Source organism: Opisthorchis viverrini (genome assembly GCF_000715545.1).
Source record: "Opisthorchis viverrini unplaced genomic scaffold opera_v5_282, whole genome shotgun sequence".
NCBI lineage: Eukaryota > Metazoa > Platyhelminthes > Trematoda > Opisthorchiida > Opisthorchiidae > Opisthorchis > Opisthorchis viverrini.
In genome coordinates, this window is record NW_008751932.1 from 361,103 (window position 1) to 384,516 (window position 23,414).

The window sequence follows — 23,414 nt, forward strand, 5'->3', positions numbered from 1 at the left end:
TTCACAGCGAAGAACATCCGCCCCCTACGAAGAATTTACACTTTGAATTACCAATTAACAAAACCTCAGGCCTATTTTTCGCTTCTCGTATACCACCTCACCTTGTCACCACGAGCGCTAACAACAACCACCAGATACTACTTTTTGCTGTAATCTACAGCCCCTTAGCTCTTCTGTCTTGTGAGAACGTGGATGCAAGGTATTCGTTTCTGCGAAGTAATCAACCCTCGGTTCGCAAACCATGCAACTTTCTGAAAAACAGCTAGCTCCAAAATTCGTTAATCTATATTTTGGCGATGGTGACAGTGATCCCAATCGATTTAACTGAACGTAATAGCTAGAGTAAAGTCTAATTCATTCATTTGGGTCACCTCCTGCTACAACAGCCCTTTTATTCAAAACAGTGGCTCAATCAACCGGTCGTCTTATCGCTCGAAAAAATTCCACTGTCCTAAAATTCCCCTAGTCTCATATCTGATATTTCCAAAATAATGCTTTTCAACCAAAATGAACTGTTGGCTGGACGAGCCAAAATTGTTCACCAAAATTTGGTTTTATTCTAAACCTCTTTTTAAGGTTTTCAATCGCAAATTCGCTGAGTGACCTACATGATCATTTAATACAATTTCATAAAATGGTGATCGGTAAAGTAAATCCTACGCGTCCACGCGATGGGCGAGGTTGGCTTTTTGGTTAACTTTTCTTACGTTCTCGCACATGACAAACTCTGGTCCAACTTGGAGCCGACATTCGGTGAAATCCCAGAACGGCGCGCCACGTTGTTTTTGGCTTTATTACATCTGAATTTGACAATGAAACCCACGCTGCAATGTGTGACCCAAACGCAGAAACCATTCGTTTAGTCCATCCGTGCACTCGCACTTTGTGTGATGGCTTTCCGACCTCTTCGTTATTCTTTTGTTTTCTCAATCTCCAATAATCACGCATATGTTGTGTTCCCGTTTGAGGGCCTTTTAGACGTGGACGCCTCTGTTCAACCGTATGTACACATGAGAGTGTGTACGCGTACGCACGTATAATGGATTTGGGCATGTGTGCATGAGACCAGATTGCACACAGATCACTGTTCATGTATTGTGTAAGTGTGTGTGTGCACTTCATCCAATCTCCCCCATGCCACCGCACACTAGTGTGTGGCCGATTAGCAAAGCTAATAATCGAATGCAAGCGGACGCACCCTGCACACACCTTGGACCAGACGCACAATTCCACATGTTCATGGACAAGAAAACACAAACGTTACATCATTCGTCGGTCGTGGGGTCATGTTTGGATGGTGGCGACGATGTTATGTTAAGCTTTTGTTTTTGTTTCTTGTCCGAACCAAAGGTGAAGGAATATCACCTTAGACAAACAGTAGAGCCTAGTTTGATAGCCTGACCGGGCGTACAACTGAGTCGTGTGTGCACAAGTCCCTGGACGTATTAGTGTATTGCTCAAACTACCTGGATTATAGTGTTCTCATACAAAACCATGACTGAACATCCCAATGAAGACAAATTACTTATTTCAGAACAAGGAGTACACTGTGTTGGATGGCACACCTTCAGTCCATGAATCACATTACGGTGAACAAAATACAATGCGCCCTGGTTCTGGAATACCGTCTCTTCTACAATTTTACGCAACGGAAAATCTTAGCAACGAGCATGGAGCGATCTGCTACCGGAAATGCACAGAGATCGTGGTCGGATTTTTCGCGTGAAGCAGATTTTCAAGGTGTATGCATCCAACAATGGCTGACGACGCTCAAAATAGTACAACTGTACCTTGTTTTGGACAAAGCCTGGACAGCCTATCCGTACCCTGCATGCATTTTGCTGTTTATGCTTCCTCCATCTGAACCCAAAAATGAGGCTTTTTTCATTGTTTACATTCGTTCAAGTAAAACCACACAGCTTATCTACAGTCGAATATTTCGACTTGTGTATTTCTATTCGGATCACCACCCGTCTGTGCTGTTCCTCCGAAAGTGTAATAATCTACATCCTACGCACAATCAAGGCTTCCAAAGAACTTTTAGTTGCCACCATCGTACTCGATCGACTCTTTCATCCTGCACTAGGAGTTCAAAAAGTCCAAGATCGCCCAAGTTTTCCTGTAACACAAACTTTCGCCGATCGTTGGGTCAAATTTTTTTGGTCATTTTCCTCATGTTTACCTACCTACCAACAAGAAGTCTTTCGTCTTTCACTCTACAAAACTCCGCATTTATTGATAGTCGTCAAGAATCAACTAACCCGACATCATACCCAATCGATGACCAGGATTACCACCCAGGCGTTCAGTATTTGCCAGACATCACCATGTTTGAACCGTCCATTCCACATTTACCTTGTCGTTACCGCTTTCGTAATGACGTTGAGGCAAGCGCTCTGCTTGCGGACAATGTCATTGTTGGGTTGCCACTTGAAACCTATCGAAGACGGTATGGACCCATGTATAATATCAGTGTGTACGTTACCCAGGTATTAAAAGAAACTCCCGCGAGCCTGTTTCCAATCCGTGAACAGTATCTCATTCGAGTGGGGCAGTTCAGTGTATATCCTGATTTGGGAAGATGTCAGATTGATGCACAGCTGAATACACCTTACATATTTTTCATCCGGAGGCCTAACTGGGCCGGTTTCTGTCAAGTGTCACAGCTACCCGTCAGATACTCCAAGCAGGCGGTAAAGCGAATTCAGAGGATTCTACGACTGGGCCGTGAGTTTTAAATTATGCGCACTTTTTGGGTTGCATATGGGAAAAAGAAAACATCTTGTTGTGTACTGTGAGTCAACCGCTTAGTTACAGAAGCATCATTGAATGTGACTGGGTACTGATTACCAAGGCCTCCAAACAGTTGTACCGTCATCCACAGCTGACGCCTCTACATGCTCATTTGCGGTGGCTTTTTGCTAGCAGGCTATTGTATAGCATTCACTGAACCATCTTCATTCTGTTCGTAACGGATAAAAGCAGTGAAGGCCCGGAAATTAAAGCCACATCTCTAAGCCAGCCAGCAGTCTCTCACCATTGGATACTTGCTCGCAAAATTAACAGGCGTATCCGAGAACTGTTAAGATATTAAGTAACCAATTAAGTACTCATTCCTCTCGGGTAGACTGCCGTAGCACATACGCTGAGTTTCAACTGATATTCCAGCCAATGTCCTTAAACAAGTCAATAGCGGTGATATCAACTCAAGCCCCACCGACACGCTGATGCAGCACCAAAGGAAGGAAGGTTTTCTGGGATCCCACTGACCATACCAACTGGATCTGGCCAGTTAACGTAACTGGCCAGCTGGTATTATGTCGAAATATCTATTGGCCGTTAAACAGGTGGTTGTTGATCTGCTCGCCGAGCGTGGTAATTCAATCGAAAAGTCGCACAGCCAATCGTTGGTGACGAACGGTTCGCATACTAATTATCAAGCTGGGCAAGCATGTCAGCAGCCAGTCAAGCAACAACCAGGCACTGATCAGTTGCTGCTTTTTTTTGTCCACAAACATTGAGTTTTTTTCGGTGTTCCTTCCATTTAATATAAAAAACACTTGGAGCTTGGCAGCAGAATGCTTAAGGGCATAAATGAGGTCATAACTAACCTTGATGGTTTGGCCCCGTCTCTCTATTAGTAGTGTTAAGCAATTGACTAAATTCTGCCGGCAGCACGATGCGGTTTTCTGCTAGCTTGGGACTCATTCAGTGTGTGGAGTCCATAAAATTCGATATTTTCCATTGCCTGAACTCGGGTGTATTTCGAGTGCATTACTCGATTTAGTGCGTCATTACAATGAGGTTTTGTTTCAATTTGGTTTTCACGGGAACTTAACTGACAATTGACTAAATTCTGCCGGCAGCACGATGCGGTTTTCTGCTAGCTTGGGACTCATTCAGTGTGTGGAGTCCATAAAATTCGATATTTTCCATTGCCTGAACTCGGGTGTATTTCGAGTGCATTACTCGATTTAGTGCGTCATTACAATGAGGTTTTGTTTCAATTTGGTTTTCACGGGAGACTTAACTGAAGCTCTCGTTTATGATATTCTACAATGCGCTGCACACATGCCTCCTCATGTTTCAGTTAGCACGATATTTGAGATCTTGCAGTATATTTTCATAAAAGAAATTACTCACAAGGTTTCTGAAAATTCTTCGACAGCCCACGACCGGTGTCGCCCTTCTTGGGGCTCATCAGGTAGCCGCAGTCCCCGAGTTTTCATCAGCCTTATTTCCTTTTATTTGTTCGTGTTCGCTGTTTGGGGAATTTATGAAAAAATACTATGATATCTTGAATACCGTGGCAACTGAAACATGAGGCGGTCTGTGTGCAGCACATTCAGTTGTAGAATACCATAAACAAGTGATTCAGTTGAGTCTCTCGTAAAAATCAAATCGATTTGCAAATGAGTGCATTTCTCGAAAACAGTGCAATTTTGATTCAAGTAGAACATAAGGTTGACAGAAACTCGGGGACTGCGCCTACCTAATGAGCCCCAAGAAGGACGAAACCGGTCGTGGGCTGTCGAAAAGTTTTCAGCAACCCTGAATGTAGTTCCCTTTATGAGGGTTGTGTTCATTTATAACATATGCGGCGCTAAATTACATTCAGAGTGCAGTTAGACAGATGATCATACAGTTTTCGCTCTTTTACATGTGCAAATGAGATTGCCTAGAGACTTATCGTCAGGATGATGAATTAAGCCCAATCGGCAGATTCGATAAATGACGCATTGAAGGGTTAGGCCATTTCACTCATCCTTACCCATGCCATCGGTGAACAACTTCATTCGGCACTTGCATAGCAGTCCTTCGCCGAAAAGGTACCTGAAGATCCTTGGAACTACAAACTTATTATTGGAAGTAAAACGATCATTGATACTTTAACGCTTGTGAGATCTGTGTCTGCTGTTGGCAATTTGTTCAAAGGTACCAATTTTGAAATGTACTAAAAAGGTGAATCCTGGGCAACGAAGCCTACACAGAAGAGAGTTTACAATCTACGGCACCAGTTAATTGAAATATACTCTTGAATTTTGAGTTTTTTCGGCAGTAGACGAATTTATCCAGCAACGTAGAATAACTGATGAATGCCCGACGTTCTGAGGATCGCATATTTATTTTATTGCAAGCTATCATAATGGCAAAATGGGTTATTGGTTAGAGCGTGAATGTACTGATGGGAACGTCCGTGGTTCGAACCCAAACTCCGCATTTCACCTCCCCCTGTCTAGGCTCGGGAAACTTGGCAATATCCCAGGCCTAGTGTTTCCCCATTTTTGAAGTTGTCATTAAAATACTGCGTGATAACTTTTAAACTAAGAAAGGTCATATTTGACAGCACTGCAACCGATGAGTTACTTGTAAATTTTCAGTTGGTAATGTTCAATTTCTATTCATATTCTGCTGTATTTTTATTTTCCACTTCTGTTTGTGTTCAATTCTGTTTAATTTATAGTCGTAATGGGTGAGGCAGTCTTCCTAGCTTTCCGGAAAATAAGCTTGAAATTTTAAAATTGACCAGGGACTTGTTAAAATTGACAGAAAACATGCCCCTACATGCTAATTTTTTTCTCATCTCACTAGTGGACTTATGACACACAAGTTATTAAAATACACGACAAATACTTTTGAACGAACAATGGTTGACAGCATTCTCCGAGTCACCTGATCAAAACAAGCGCAACCAAACAGTTTGCTTCAATTGGTTTTGTACGCATAGTATGGGCTGGTTACGAAAAATTAACGGTACTTTGCTTAGGGATAAAATCTTGGAGTCTGAGTTGCGCAGTGTAAGTCGAAAAAAGTTGATGGGGCAAATTCAATGGCTAGATGTCCGGATAGTGACAAAGCAAGAGTGAGTTTCTTGTCCTTGAACAGACGGTCTTGCTAACACCATTTTGGACACATTTTGAATCTGTCCTGTCGCACACTCAGCTAGATACATTTCTGTTTTTTCTGACGCAAGGTTTCCGCAGCTACGTCAAAATCACAGAATACATGAGACACGGACACTTTAGACAGCCTAGACTCATGATTGTACCGAGTAAATCGTTTAGTGGCCAGCAGAAGACGCCGCCCGCATAATCGAGTGTGCTTTATATGAAGTGAAAAAATGGGTATACTCCTTCTGGTTCGTTAGATCTAAATTGTTTGATGTACTGTGAATTCCAGTGAAAGGCTTCGGTTGATCATCCTGTTGCAATGTTTTCCTCAAACATGATATTACTGTCGGTGTTTACACTGGAAAACAACTATAAACAGTAGATTTAAGTAAGTAGATTTAAGTGAGCATAACTATAAGAGTTGTTGCATAATATACTGAGGGAACGGCCAGTATACATGCCACACAGGTGTACGCCAAAAAGCCTATTGCGTACATGCCGATAAGATTGTACGAATGATGATATCGACACACATTCCAACAAAATATATTCTAATAAAGACTGATAACTAGGTCTAAAACCCCACATTTCACACTGCCGACCGGTTAAATTTGTTTGAATACTTGAGTAAAATCAATTTGTCTTTGGAGCGCCTTTGTTTTGCAAGAATGTCAAATCCGTTTAATGTTGCATAACAATGGACATATTAGAATCTTGCTCCATAGTGCAGAACACGCATATTGAGCCGCACTCAGCAAGCACCTGTAATGAATGAAACTTATTTAAATGTAAAATATCTCGTGAGTTTGTAAATCATATTGGAAACCTAAAAAACATTATGCCGATTGAAAGTCAACATATTCAGGGTAATTTCGGTGAGGAATATATCCAGCTAGGAAACCCTGGATGTCACTGAATGCTGGTTGGCTTAGGAACAGAAAAACATTCTATCCACATTTAACCGTAGCCGCTGACGCGATCGAAAAAAATAGCTACTTGATCAGCTGCGGCTTATAAGATTTCGTAGATAAGGGTTTACCATAATACTGCCACATGACTGAGGATAAAGTTAACATTATTCGCTGTAGACCCTACCATGTTATGATATGTCCAAACGAACAGCGTACATCTCCAGCCCACTGTATGTTTTTGTTTATGGTCTTGCAATATGGACTTTGATGCCAACATTGGTGCCGCGCGTGTACGAGGTCAGACCCAACCGGAAAATATTATAACATATAAACAAGCGTCTACGGACCATGCAGGATAGCGTTGACGCAGTGATTGGAATGTGCGTGAACCACAAACGGATTCAGTTTCAGCTTATGATGGTTTGGACCGTGCACCGCTGTTGGATAGCCATTTTGAATGCTTTCAACTTGCGGTCTGGTGTCATGCAAAGCGCAGTAAAGCGTAGCTTAAGGTTATGCATATTAATGAGGACCTGTTTATTGCTGTTCATTAATCTGACCCTGTCAAAGGTGGTATCTTTTGGCCTTTTACTATTGCACTTGACTAGGTTTCCTCACCTACCAGATTTCGTGAATGTTCCAGCTGCGCAATTTTCTGGACACATTATGGTATACGTTGACACCGCAACTTAACTCAGTGCAATTTGCTGAGTTTAGTGCACACACTGACTGCTTCAGGAGTTTTGCTGCATTCTTGGAAGTTCCGTGAATTGTATGAGGAAGCGATGAAAATAGTATGAGTACATAGATTCACCCACTTCATAGCTCAATTTTCTGTTCAAAACTAAACGCGCAGTGCTTAGAACCAACCCTCCAAATTACGGTCAACCAAATAGACTTTTGCGACTCTACTTCTTATTGAAAACAAAAATAAAGGGGTATGCCCAGAAGCAAACGTTTTCTTGTGGAATTTTGAATTGCAAGCTTTCGGGCGGTTTGAAGCTTTTTCTTCCAAATTTGTCTTCCATCACTATACATTGTAAACAGTGCATCAGAAAGCTAGTCGATGAGGTACCCTACAATTGATACGAACGTCTCGGTAGAATTGAATGCATTCGGTTACTATGAATCATCGGTAAACTACACACTGGCTAGTGGTGTTAATTTGTTTCAGACATGCTTGCGTCGAAAAAATATTATCCAAAAACTAATTTTCACCCTAATCACAAGCACAATTTCTACTGTGCCATCATATCAGTATGGTAACAGCAAAGTCTCGTTTAATTGTCCCCTTTCATTTAATCGGCCAAAAGCGTCTGAATTTAAGTACGTTCATGTTTCCTCATAGACTGCCGACTGATAACTTGCTAAAGTAAGTCGTTTTTAATGTCAAATATATCTACAACAAATTTTTGGCATAAGGATGTTTGTCGAGTTACAATTGCCTACTGTTGACTCTGTTGCTAACTGTACTTAAACCTAACCGGCCGTAATCACACTTGATTTTGATATTCTGTTCCCTAAAACCCAACGAACACGTTCTTTTCAGCAGTATAGTGAATGTTACCGGGCTCTTCTCTGACGACAGAAGTCCTCAGCGTGTTCGTAACGGCCAGCGAAAACAATATTCCGGCACCAAAGTCGTCTTCATCATAAACTTGATGCTGAGTAGCCTGAGTAGCACAAGGTGTTTGTTAGTAAACAAGCCAAATTTGACAAGCGATTTAGGTTTGACTCAAACTTGCACAAAACGAAAAATGTAAGAAAGCAGTCATCCGTATCTCACTATTGATCCAAGGTTGTTATTAAATAAAAATTCAACAAGTGAATCCCTTAGGGGAACAAAGCACCGTAAAAGATAAGATGAAGTTCGAAATTTCATCAGATCATAGTGTAAGAAGGACGTATTTTATTACAGGAGTTGAAATTTTTTGGAAAGAAAACATATTTGACAAGCGTTATATTCGAGAAGTATTAAGCCGACTCACTGACGCCAAGCATGACGTTAGTGATTCACAGGGACCACGTGTTCTTAGTGCTTGTGAAATATCAACGCGTCGATGGAAATGTCTGTGGTTAGTAACAATGTATGTCATCCAAGGTCATCAGTCGACAGCTGCCCGATTCGTTAACGGAAAACATACTCAAAATGACAGCACAGTGACGTATGTAACAGCAGCTAACAGCTGATGCTGTCATTCGAGGGCTCAGACTTATTCAGAACACTGGTTTCTTCAAATGGAAGTTTTTTAGCCTATGAGTTTTAATATGCCCGAATAAACCGTATCAAGTTATAATATAACATCACTCAGAGTGAAACCAGCAATTTCCAGGGGTTGTTTATCGTAGGCTTTGATGTCAGGCGTTTTCCTAAAAAACAAAACCTGAGCATTCTTTTTTTTTAAACACCAGCGGATCTAGTAAAGCTAATTGTCGTTCATCATAGGATAGTACAAAATAATATCATTTGAAAAGAACGATAAGACTTGGATTTATTCCAAGAACATCTCATGTTAAATAGCCCCCCAAGCAGCTTTTCAGCAGTCTCTTACATTTTTCTGTGATTTTGGCATAAAAATGTTGAGTTAAACGTCATATCAAAAGAACAAGCTTGTCTACACTAAGGAGACTGTTACCCATGAAGACAATCGTTAGTCAGTATTACTCGCACAGATTGGACACATCAAACGGGTAACCCAAAAAACGAACTCTTTTATAATTTCTGGAATACCGAATTTGTATTGAATTGGTCTGCCCGTTAAGAAATGCCCAACTTACTTCAGTAGGTACCAAAGTGATTTACGAAGGAGATTCCGTTTTCAAGCGTCGAAATTCATGCTGCTTCATTCCACAACAGAAAATATTGACCTGGTTTTGCAATTTCAACAGTCAAACTTCCAGAAGTTTTATCAGGAAACTTCACCTTTTGCTCAAAGTTGATATAGAATGTGAATGATGAGGAAACTACTAAATTTAGTGCTACCACCAATCAAATGCACGAAAAAAACGAAATGAAGAGATTCTAACACATCTGTTGTTCTTGATAGTGTGTGTCACAGAAAATAGGCTGGTGGACTAGAAGATTCGTAGCCGTTTATACTTCAACCCAAAAACTTAGTAACAAGAGCAATGGGCAATGATAAACCTACAGGCTTGAGCGGCTTGTGTTCACGGAGCCAGTAATTTTTCATTATTGACCTGTAGGCAATAAGACTATACCAGATAGGCATAAATCACCTTCAATTAGATTATGGTAATGAACCGTTACAATAGCTACAATTCTATCCTAAACACGCTACAAAGCAAGTAGCGAACACATCCTTTTTTCTACCGATAACACTACGTTATCCCACACACTTGGGTTGTACAGAAAAAAGCCGTTGTAGAACTTAGCAATTAGTCTGAAATGTCTTAAGCAGGCATCAGAATGAAGCGCTACGTGAACTAATCTTCTGATCAGTCGTAGTGGGTGGACACACCTGCGGGGCGTTTATCTTTGAGTTATGCAATGGTAAATTTTTTGAAAAAACGCTCCCAATAAGTGTTACAGCGAGGGATTTTCGAGTTCCAAGACTTACTTGAGTGCTAATTGTATAGAACGCCAGATGTCAATCCGGAGTTGCTCGTAAGGTTTTCGAATTAAGATTCGAAATGTAACTCCACTGGGGTATGCATCTGCTTAAGTGTTGCACGGGCCTCCGGGTGTGTCATAAAGCAGCTTCTCTGGAAACCGATTATGGAGGGCACTCGCATAGTAAACAGATGGTTGTTCACACAAATTCATACTTACCCCTTTGTATCCGAATATCATCATTTAGACGTGGCTCATCAAATTTATATTTTGCATGATCCTCAACTGCAACCAATGCACCCTATCGAAATGAAAAACAACGTGAAAAATACCATGGTTACTTTTTCGAATACCGGTTGGTCGTGGATGGCGCTTTTATACGATTTATCGCTTCAGCAGTGTTGAACAAGAAAAACAGCAATGATAATGCCAGGCTTGCTTATTATTTTTCAAAAGTAACAACGTGGTGGCAACTGAGCTGTTTTCACTTATAAAGTAGTCCAAGATGTAGGCACAATGACAGCTAAAGAACAACAAACCATTCACATTCTTCGGAGTTACAGACAAAATGTGAGGTGAATTATGAACTGGTCCTAAGTGTTTCTACAGCGCAACCAAAGATCAAGAAAAATCAAAAAGAAAATGATTTATTACTGCTTGAGAAATTTGTAACTTTTGAGTTTATGGACAGTTCTAGGAAAAGTTGAAGGCATACTCTGGGATTCCCAGATGTTATTTGATTATCAAATGTTTTTGTATTTTTCCTAATGCCATAGAATGCTTCAGAGTTGATCGTTTCTAAATTTCTCATCTAATTTGGAGCTTGGTTTTTTAAAGTTTTCGTCTGAACAAACCCACACATCTCTTAGCATACATTTTCAAACTGAATTAGGTTTTATTCGCACGGTCGGTGACCATTTAGTGTCACCTCTAAACAAGTAACTAAGGTTTTCGCCGTTTTGTGACACAACGCATAAATACGGTACACAGGAAACGCCTATTTTGCTTTATAGGTGAGAAGACGGTACTAGACAATTACATTTTGACTGAACTGCAAGTTTGCTTGATAAGGTTTTCGCCGTTTTGTGACACAACGCATAAATACGGTACACAGGAAACGCCTATTTTGCTTTATAGGTGAGAAGACGGTACTAGACAATTACATTTTGACTGAACTGCAACGTCGTTTGCTTGAATAGCCATTTAGGGCAGAAGTTTACTCGATGAGAGGGAAACAGGAGGAATACGAGAGTGAGCTATCGTCGAATTTGAACTGTGGTCCTATACTGCCTTTATTGTTTGCAATGAAATCTGGAGGTGTCCTTGATGCTCCCATTACGTTATAAAGCACCGAAATTTCTGTTCTGGCAATTAAACACACATACAAGCAACAAAATGTTATTATATGCGTCGTATTAATTTATTCATCTTTGCTAGACAAGGTCCAGCTGCTGGTTTTCAATCATCCATAGTTCGTATACATATATATATATATATATATTGTACACAGGTTTCCATATTGAATACCTATGTTATAACAGTCCGCGTCTGTTAGAGAAGTGGCTGCGTGAAAGGTCGTGTAATATGTTAACTGTTGCACTGAAAATGTTAACTTGGCAATTTCGCAAAATCTCACAATACTATCATTTGGCTTCCCGAATTTATTTACTTTGCGCGTCTGGATAACGTCATCAGCGGCACGCAGGTATCATTACTATTTCGCACTGACAAGCTCCATGTCTAGACACACACTTTCCCAAATGCTGCTATGGTTCGAGTGAAGTAATCAATCTCTTTGAAGCGGAATGGTAGAATACTTATGTACGACTGGGTACAAATACTGTTTCTGTCACTATTCCGCCTAAACTCAGTGTTGTCTGTCCATTCCGCCAAAAGATAGGACAACCTCCGTTAAAACAATTCTTATGTTGTATATAACTAGAAGTTGTCACTAGTTCATCCGACGCGGGTATCGTTTTTCGCGTGGGATGTAAACATCTGTTGGGAAAGTGTTCTTCGACAAACTGGTTGAAGTATCCCCTTTTGCTCAGGTGCAGTTCCACAGAAGGGGGAGGGAAGCTGAATGAAAGTGCATGAGAATCCACTCGGAATATACATGTCATGAAACCTGGAGTTTTGGTGCGAACAATAGCTTTTATGGGTTTAAACTTGTCGCTCATTCTCCTTGTTAACCGCATTCAGTCACCAGGTGGTGATTGTCTCATTAAAGCTTTGAACAAGGTGTGAACAAAACTTGGAAAGCTAAGACAGACTTTTATTTTGATGCCTGTCTATCAACAAATAGGTTCTGTGCTTTGCGCAGATGAAGAGAAGCAAAGCATGTTTTAGGACCACATTGGTAGAATTTCCAAAAACTGGTAGTTGCTCGACAGGATGTTTATCATCACGTTCAGTGGTTGATAGAGTTTGTAATATTTATCATCTGTGAAGTTAAGCAATCAATCAACAACAGTATTCACAGGACAGTAAAGACGGATACCGAGGTTTGGTTATTCCGCCAAAAAGTACTGCTCAAAATGGATTAATCTGGCAAAAACGATGCATAGCAATAGAGCGTATTTCATCAGCTATTGCTGGGACAGTTGCAAATGGCCAAGCAAAACTCAGAAAGTAATCAAGTTTAATTTTAGTTTACTGCTAAAAGGACTTTTTGTGAAGGAGTTTTCAAGTGCAATACAGACCCGCAATAACGAAATAAGGCTGATTTCCTTTCGAAAACTAGGGCAAAGTAACGCAAATAATGGAGGATAATTTTTGGCAACATCGGCCAAACATGTCAGCGTATCCTGTGGAGCTTCCGTTTAGTTTCCCCCTCTTAAAGTGAAGTAAACTCAAGCGGCCTATGACGTTGAGGAGTATCTACTCATCAAATATATCTGGGCGACAGTTTGCCATAAAGGCCCGACAAACTGACTGACAAATTTGGATTAAGATTGATAAATTAATTCAGATGAAAAGCGTTGGCGACTTTTAGTAGTATGTAAAACAATGTTGAAAGTTCGACGGCCTTAAAAACCTAGAAAGATGAGCAAACCTCAGCTGGATCTCATCCCACAGCGAAGGTTGAAATAGGCGCTGGTCAGCCACTTCATTTTTTAAATCTTTTCACCACCTGCAAACTAAAAATTAGAAGTTGTGGCTTTAACTCTATTTTGTTCCCCAAAAAGTCACTGGCTGATCAAAAAACTGCAACTCCTACTTCTCAGCCTTAAGGTGTAATGCATGACTTCGTTTATGAATAATAAAATGTTTGGCAAATTGCAAAAATGGTAACGTTTCTTCTTTTAGGCGTTAAGATTAGTTTTGTTCAACCCTGGTTCTATCCTATTGCCTCGGAACTCCGCTTTCGATTTGGTTTCTCTCACAATCTACTGATTGTACACCTAAGTCTAACGAGCGCATTGTGAAAGCACACGCCCTGGAGCCACAAGCTCTGGTTTCCATGAAGGATAAAGCTTCCTCTTCTCCGAAGAACCCACCGGGAGAATGCAAAAAACATCTCAAACAGCACCTCAGTCGAAACCAGGCATTATAAGTATATTACTTAAGCGTTCTTATTCTAGCAAGTGACGTAATTCGAAGGTCTCTTGAACTTCAAATTATCTCCAACAATATTCGACTGGAATGAAGGGCATTTAATCGCTATGACCATTGAGCAAAAGACTGCGTTAAATAGCTAACTGCGCACCGAATATTACTTGTCTACTGTCTAAAATCCCAATATAGTCGAGCCACAACAAACTCGCTTGTTTTGGGTGCTCCAAGGTAAACAGCAAAAATGACATGTAGAATAAGCAGAATGCGTGATTATTGTCTCTAAAAATTCACTGTAAACAAGGCGGTAATCCGGCATCATTGTGGACGGACTACTTTATGTAAGATGTGGGGAACATGGCCGTTTAGCGTATAAACAAGTACCGGTAACCTCAACTTGATTTCTAAGTACTGAAGAAATAGTTAGACAACGGATGCAACCTCCACTTCGCTTAATGTCTTCATCTGACATGAAGTAAATAAAACTGGAATAGTTCTTTCCGTTTATCTCCCATACTTCAACATTTCTGCTAAGTGTAAAGTGGTCATTGGCATGTTCTCTGAGCTGCGCAGATTGATTTCAAACGTTCCATCACCAATCGAGGTGACAACATCAGTGCGTTATTGAGAAAAGAGACTCCTACCGATCAAATATTGAACCACAACAGCAATCATCCGGTAAATCACAAAATGAGCTGCGTCCAAACCTTGTTCAAAAGGGCAGAGACCCACTGCAGCACCACAGAATTACGGAAGAAGGAAGAAAACCATCTATTCAGAGTACTCCAGAAAAATAGATATCCAATTAGTTTTATCAAGAGAAGCTCGAAGAGAAAATTTCAACAACAGCAACAGCAAGAACACGCCACCGGACGGGTAGTCCTGCCTTACATCAAAAATATTTCAGAACTCGCAACAAGACTATTGGCTCGAAAAGCAATCTTCGTGGCCCACAAACCGAATGCCACCCTAAGGAAATTAATCTCTAGACCGAAGGATAACCAAGACAAAACCAACAGGAACAGTGTAATATACCAAATCAACTGCAACAACTACAACAAATTCTACGTTGGACTAACTGGGAGGAAATTAGCCTCACCAATAAAGGAACACAACGCGGCTGTGAGGAGGCATAACGTCCTCTCCGTGATATCTATGCATTAAAACTAAGAAGACCACAAATTCAATCTGGAAAACGGAAAAATTTCGACATATGGATACACGAAACTTGAAGAAGAATTTCCAGAAGCATGGTACCCCATGGTAGATTTCATCATCCGATGCATCAAACTGGATCCAATTTACTTACCTGTACGTCCAGAAGACCCAAATTTCAACTGGAACACTCAAGGGGACTAAATATTGGAATCACAAACAACGTACCAAGGAACGCCTTGGAGTCAAATCAATGAAGGTCACAACCCGGGACCCGGGAGGACAAAGGTCACTCCAACACCGACCAGAATGCGACGGCAGTGGGTGCCAAGCTCAAAGGTCACGTGGGCGTCGGCGAGTGAGGACACGGGATGACAGAGCAACCAATGGAACCACCCGACCGAACAACTAATCGCGATCGAAGGTCATCTTCAGCCGGCAGCACGTATAGTAACACACGTAAAACTAACCAACGTACAACCACTAACCCCCCGCTACGTAACACTACGCTCCCCAATAACTCACTGATGATGTCACTTCGATTAGTGATGAACCGTTTGCAATCAAATTGCTCAGCTCAGTGAACAAGCTAATGACCATCTACGCTACCTGAGTTATCTCCATAGAAATATGTAAACAGTCTTCTCTGCGGTATATGGTATGAGCTACAAATCCTGTCTGATTAATTGCGTGGATTTCCACCAGTCATTTTGGTTTGTACCAGATGGTGCTTCACGTTCTTCCGTGATGAAATTCTGATCGACGAAGTGTTCAAACTGGCTGACGTAACATACATGTCTCAATGGTGGGAGTGCGCATGCCTACATAGCACAATTGTCATTTGTTCCCTCGCCACAGCCAGTTTGAATCGGAGTTCATTGATTGAAATGGCATTCAGGGGAGCAAATTTTGAATGATGACCTTACTGGTGTAAGGATTGGCTTCTAATAAAATCTGTCCAAAAGCAGTGTTAGAAAACCAACTGGCGAATACTTCAAAGGGTGTTTATCAAATGCCGAAACGAACGTGTTTATGTAAATACAGGAACGGACCTTCGGAGAAATACGCACTTTTTCGATCGTCATGATTGCCGGCATCATTTTTCTCATCAATGAAGATAGACTAGTTCACAGCCAGCACGATCAGTACGCCAAAACGAAAGCATTGGGCGATTTGAATCGACGAACACAGGTGATAAACAGAGGCATCTACAGATATTTGTATGTATTTACTTATTTAATAATATATCTCGGTAGAACCATACAAAATCGATGGAATGAAGATCGCTTAATGACTAAGCAAAGTATGCGTGAGATACGGCGAAATTCACCGCAAACAAACACGAATTTCTCAAATTTGGCATATTTCAGTAAACTTCTGAAACCGAACCGATTTATCAAAGAGCAACAAATAAATGCTGTCACTGAGTAGTCTATTGAACGAATGTCAGCATCACAGTGCACGCCAAGAGTTTATAAAACACTCCATCTGGTTTTTAAGACCGAAATTGATCAGGAGTCATGTAAGTATACTATTCAGTCCGACGGAACGCCACAGGTTGATTTTTGGGTTTTACTGTGATACACGGGATAATAATTCAGTTTTCCATGAACCAATTCATTCTTCCTAATTTGCAGACCTTTCGAAAGATTATGCGGAATATTTAGTTGAAACAAGCATTTCTAGTCACAGCTACTGATTAAATTAACCTTTTGTCCGTTTTGTTCACAAATGATTGGTAAATGGTATTCTTCGTGCGTATGCGCAACTTATATGTCACGCTAGCAAAATAATACATTTGGCCAAAGAAATTTTTCGATAAACTTGCGCCTGCTTCCTCATTTCAAGATGTAATACTTCAATCATAATTTGTTAACAGTCATTTGTACCCTTTAGTTATTGCCCAGCCATTCCATTTTACGTCTTACGTCGGAACTAGTCAGTTCATGAAGCCATTGGAACCATTACAACACAGATACGACTTACTTCAATGTTTCGGCTTCCAACTCATTAGAGTCGGTTTAAGCCAAGCGTAGAAAAACTAATCTTGTATTCACGCCCTACTAAGATTGTTTGTATTTCAAGAATTTCATTATTATCATTAGTTTTGAGTTTCCCTCAAACTGTCACGCAGCTATGTACTTAAACAAACTCAGCCACTTTCCTGGCTACAATTCATCTACAACTAAAACCTCCACTTAGATGAGACCTACCGCTTATCCATGGCCGCCGGCACTTCATTAAAAGCAACTTGAGACAATTAGCTGGCTTGCAGGCAGTTCATTTGGAACGTCAAATCTGTCCTCAAGTAGCTTTCTCGATTATCCTAGCCAACACTTAAGGATACTCGAACAGCTCGTCCCGACTCTCAGCCACAATTAGCCACGTGCATGATTACTTTTCGCTGGCGGCTAAACCATCCACTCGGAGTAAACTAAAAAGTTCAAAAAATGAGCACAGTTTTCACTGAGTAATGAAATAGTTTAAACTCATATCAGATTAAGCTTGTGTTGCTTAATGTGGATAATTCTTATTAAATAATAGATGGTTAGGATCTTCTAGGAACATCTCTTTTAAAAATTTTGATGGTAAATCATAATTAAGTCGCTTAAGTGGTTAACCCGGCTAGAAATCATTATGTTCAGAAAATGTAGGTCGATGCTTGCCCAAAAGAGGGCAAAATCCTTGGGTTTCTCTGATGACTGTAAATAAAGCAACATTTTTGTGGGTGTCGTAAACCCACCCAAAAACCATCACCTAGGGGCCTCCAGGTACACAATAAATTGCGAAGCCTTTTACTTGACTTGATCTGGCTGGTCGAAACATAACATTTCAAGTTGCTATGCATTGCAAAACGTTCCACATGATAACTGTTATTCTCAAGGGTTACATATGTTATTTTGACGGTAGAGAAAAATTCAGCCTTGTAAGTAACTATGCGTTGTTTTAGCTAAAACTTCCTCCAGGATACCAACGTGTATGTCCTGGCCTGCTAAGCTGCAGGTTGATGGGTGCGCCTTGACACTCTTGCTCAACTTGAGACTCATCTGGCAGACATTTTCCGGGATATTCTATCAAGTTTATCTGAACTGGCACACTAAGCTCTGCATAGCTGTCACGATTTGACAGCGTGAAACCTGACGTTATATTCGAGAGAGATTCAACTCAGGACCAACATGGTCTCCCGGTTATGGTGCTCTCCAACCACAAGTTCTGCAAAAAAGCCAACTTATTTACCAGCTGAGACAATATTCAATACTCAGAAATTACCAAGAGGACTATACAATAAACGTTTTACCCTGCTTACACCTCAACATGTTTTCATAGCCCTTGAGAATTTATCAAGCAAATTTTCTAAGTATACACCAAATCACTTGTAGGTGGAACTATGTACTTAATTGTCAATTAAGTCCCTCATTAGCACTATGCAACTTTGAGGGTGAACACATAACTCCACTAACGTATTTTTGCGTTCAAGATTATTGCAATCTCAGGGACTGCGCTCAGATTGTGAGCCTCAAAATCGGGATAAAAAAACAGTAACGGACTGCCACGGAGTTTTCGTTAACCTGACAAATTAAATTTGAGTCGAAGATTGCAGACGAAGTTATCATTTCAGAGACAAGAAAGAAATGTTTCTAAACGGTTACTGCCAAAATCAAAAAGATATTCAAAAGAGATTTCGTTCTGTCAGTGAACCCAGCGTACCCCAAACCACTGCACAGCTGTGTCGTTATTATTAGGAGTAGCCAGCAGTGCATATCTATCGAAACGTAGAGATCTCGGAACTCGTGACATTCTGAAGAATGGCTGACCATTTGATCGTTCAGTCTTGAGCCTCTGAACAACAGGGGGATTGGCTCCCATTAGACGGATTATAATCGGAGCTTGACGAAACTGTGTAAGAGTTGCTAATGCAGAGAAGGTTGCTAGAAAATGAGGGACTTCCTACCGCATGACAGCCACTTCGTTGACTACCTCGTTTCGGAAGCAGCAGAATTGTAGATCGCGATTTTTCGGCCACTGTTGATTTTATAATGCTTGATTTTGCAAGGCCATGATAGAGGTTTTTTAGCTTCGACTAGACATTATTAGTCACGAACCTTGCAACGCATGGAACCAAAGTTAGCTTCACTTTCTTGCCAACATACTGTAGGTTAGGTGACCAAATGTGGAAGCATAATTAAAAGATTCTGGGGAAATGTATAGGCCCACAGAAAGTCGGTAACATCTTCGCATCATCGTAAAGTAAAATGCTCACATAGGTATTTTGAAAATTCGATGGAGGAGCTTGCTAAATCGTAACGCGTACGCTGAACCCGAGTTGCATTTCCGCATACCAAACTAGAAACAGGATGCAGATGACCAGCACTGTGCGCCTGAAACTTGGAACGTTGATTCCAGTTGGCAAAACTCCCGTTTCGAAGTGCTCACTGGAGACGCCAGTTCACAATTTACCAACTCATGAGCACTTGGTGACAATATGTCAGCGATTATCGTGTAAAATATAAGTGTTCAGTTGCTCCGATTTGGTTCGCGTTTTGCATAGAGGAGGATTAACTGCAGACAGTTATGGTGTTTACAAGTTTGTCGTAGTGCTCACAGTTTGATGGATGCAGTTAGATCATGCCATGGTCTGACTGGAACACTTACACAGTTTTGCGGGAATATAGTGTGAATACTAGATGGACAGAATTATTTTGATCAGAACTTCCTTGTTAGCGCAGCGGAATAGTGGTTTGAAATTTGTTGACCTGTAAATAGAATAGTTCAAAAGATAAATATGTTAGTTAGTTCCGAGCATGTATTATGAGCACATTTCAACGTGAGGAATTTATGGATGAATTGGTTGTTGCTTATCTAATCGGAGAAATGTTGGTTTTTTACAGACCTTAATGCCTTTGTCACTTATTTTTTATCCGGTCGCATGTCGGCAACTGACAAATCCGTTTGTTATAATGTCATGTTAAAAAATACTTGCAGACTTTCGACGGGAATCGACATGCAACGTACCAGCTACATCTTGGGGAGACTAGATTTAGGTCAGTGTGTCAAACCTTTGCAATAAGCGGACACAAAAAAATAAAACCGATTGAAACTGCGTAGTGTGTCAAACCTTTGCAATAAGCGGACACAAAAAAATAAAACCGATTGTAAACTGCGTATTCTTCTCTCCGCTGATCTTTTATTAAAAATGGTATGTGATAAAGGAGGCAGTTTCAACTTTAATAGGTTTATCGGTTTTTGTATAGACCTGAATTTTTAATTTGATTAAAACTTTAAACTAATGGATTTTAATTAAATTGTGTGATCCCACTATGTCAGCTTCAATGAAACATACAGACGTGGTAGGTGAAATTCAGTTGACCACAGACATAGCATTTATTTAATTAACTCTGGGGTAGTCATTGTCAAGTTGGCGGTTGTTTTAAGAAAACAAATAGGGATAGTTTCATTCTTCCTGTGATTATATGATTGTCAACAGCGTCCGCGTGGACATAAGTTAAACGAGAACGCAGGAAAAAATTCGGAAGGCACTGGCAGTAGATTTTATAACACGGGACCAATTTTTTAAAGAATTTTCAGCTTGCACGCATAAACTGGAATGTAGTATAGATACGTTTGTCTGTTAGCATGAGTTTCCTGGCATAGGGTTATCCCTTGTCGGCTACGAGACACATACTGGTTTTATACGGCTGGCTACAGGGACGCATTATGAAGGACGTATAGTGCCACCCAACCCGCAAAACAAATAACAATGCGTAACTGTGCGTTGGAAAGGGCTGGCAATTGCTGGTTTGTGGCTTTTGGCTAGCTCCAGCTGAAAGTTAAATGTGATGTGCGCAGCAATCTGACAGACTGATAGGTCATTAAAGCGTTTTGATATAGCTGAGTGCGTCCATGGGGTGCTCCAGCTTGAAATGAAAAGGGAAAAATCAAGAAATGGCGTTTACAGTGTTTAGTCTATTGTATGGAGGGCGAAAATGAAGTCGGCCAGAAAAAGCAAAAAATGCCTTGTGTTTTACACGTTGCTTGATTCTGCCTGCCCATAGTGAGCACGAACTTAAAATCAATACGAGGAACAACCAAGAGTAGTTTGAAATTACTGAGACTACGTTTAGACAGATTGTAACTTGGTACTCATTTGCACTTATCCGATATTTGCATTGAGATAATATACCCTCCGCCTTCAACGAATAAATATTGGCACTCTGGCTTACCTCGCTAATCGAAAGCCTGTTCAAATCAAAGCCACGAGATACAGGTTTCCATTAGAGCGCATGATCATCATTTTTGATTAAATTACGAAAAAACGTATTCTCCTTATCAGATGAGCGTTTCCTCATAGCGCACTGTCTTTGCGGTCGACGTAAGCAGAAAACATTATTCACTGATTTAAAAATGGTTGAAAACCTACCGGAAGTCGGCTGACGCCAAATATCTTGTCTTTTCAGAGTATAGGAATGGCAAGTATTTCCCAACTAACGAGAATCCTTCTGTGCTATGATTAGCGTTAGGTTGCCTTTTGCTAGCAAATTAATTTTCATTGAAGTACAACGCTGGATTTTACTTCAAAGGAGAGGACAAACTCACTAAATATCAAAATGCCCGTATTCACACAACAGTTTGTTGGTTTCAACGGAGGGCTCAACTAGATCCCAGATGAGTATATTGTGAGGATTTCGCACAACGTAGGTTTAAGTAGAACATAATGTTGACTGAAATTCAGGGGATACGTCTTCATGATGAGCTTTGGGTATGGTGAAACCGGTTGTGGAAATGTTTAGCAAACTTTTGAGTGTTTCTGTACTTTGTATCACTCTGTCAAATTAAAAGACGGACGGGTTTGAAAACCATGAATAAGAATTGCACGTTTGCTGTAGCTGACTGCATTGCATTACTTGATTGAATAGTTGTTTATTTTTTGATGATCACTCTTGTCATGTTTGCAACAACACCGGAAGTTTGGCGGTTAACCCATGCTGCGTTCCCATGTACTCCAATTACTTTGGAATTGTTTGAGGAGCCTCCAGTAATTAACTGTGAGTTTCGATCTAATTAGCTTGTAGCAACTCACAAAGATAGTTGAGTAACAAATGACAAAACAATAGAAGAGCTCACAAACATATTCAAACTTTACTGTTTCACTGCCAAAATGTCAGTGTTATTTTAAATTTAATACCTCTAAGGAACTACCAGAAGCCATGCTCTGACCTGCTGATGTACTCAAAGCAAGTCGCCATTTGCTTGCGATTGCCGGTGCTATACGATAAAAAAAAGCAGGAATAAAAATTACAATCCAAAAGATCCAAGTCGTTTTAGACTCTCGCGATTGTGAACGGGAGCTAAAATACACTCAACCCCCGGATAGCTATCATATCTTCTAACAATCCATGATGTTTCAAGGAAAAATTGCTTGCAATATGGTGCTTCAGGCGGTTGCTACTCTTGGCAGTCTAGTTGCCTGCACGTTGGGATTCGGAGTGAATTATATCTGCCTGAAATTTCGCTTGCTGAGAATTTTTACTGCACTGAAGCATTTCAATATTACCTACTTTTAGAGCGCTAATCGGCCATTATTTGTCTTACAACTGCAGAGGCCCTTTTTAACACCGACACTGACTATACCAATCAACAATTGCGTCCGCACATAGTTCGTCTAATATTGATTGAATTTGAGCGCTTAATACAGCGCTTGTGTACGATTGTCCTACAATTGATATTTGTGCGTACACCAGAAGCGACTAACTTTGGAACTTATAAGGAATAAAAGGCATCGTTTCCAAGCCTTCATTCATTAGTCCTGTCAGTTTAATGTATATCTGAGCTCAAGTGCCGCCGAAAATCATTTTTTTTCTTTTTCCACTCATGCTCGGAAATCCTAGTGGCCACCGGGTCATTTATTTCACCTAATAACAAATAGTAAATTATTTGCTTGGTGTTCGCAGTGCAGGTGCCCCGAAATTCACCAACATTTGCCCACGACACAGAATATCTTGAATCCCCTAGTTCGTTGTTGCCCAAAAATGATGCAAGTTTGCTCATTGCTCAGTCATTCCATGTCGTATTTGATCATAATCAATCAGTCAACTCATTCTTATTTGTAAAAATAACTCACCCACTGCCCGCACAGCATTAGGCGCTGGCAAATTTCACGGAGTTGTAATTTTAAGCGGAAGAATGCCAGCAATATGACCGCGAACAAACAGTTCAGTTCTAATTTTTTTTAATCTAATAGCGTAAGCAATGACTTCCGGTTTCTGGTAAAGCCACCTCTTACCATCCAAAATGTCCAGCCAGGAAACAGAACTATGTCAAAAGACAGCCGTA

General features: G+C 40.6%; 1 protein-coding gene across 1 annotated transcript in view; it reads left to right on the top strand.

Annotated features, from left to right (window-relative positions):
- Positions 1-1,308: 1,308 nt before the first annotated feature.
- T265_09415 (hypothetical protein) overlaps positions 1,309-23,414 on the top strand; it is a gene marked incomplete at both ends in the record, with an annotated part of 101,136 nt that continues 79,030 nt past the window's right edge. The window contains one exon of the mRNA XM_009175468.1: positions 1,309-2,727. Coding sequence (XP_009173732.1) covers positions 1,557-2,727 — 1,171 coding nt within the window. The remainder of the gene's footprint in view (positions 2,728-23,414) is intronic.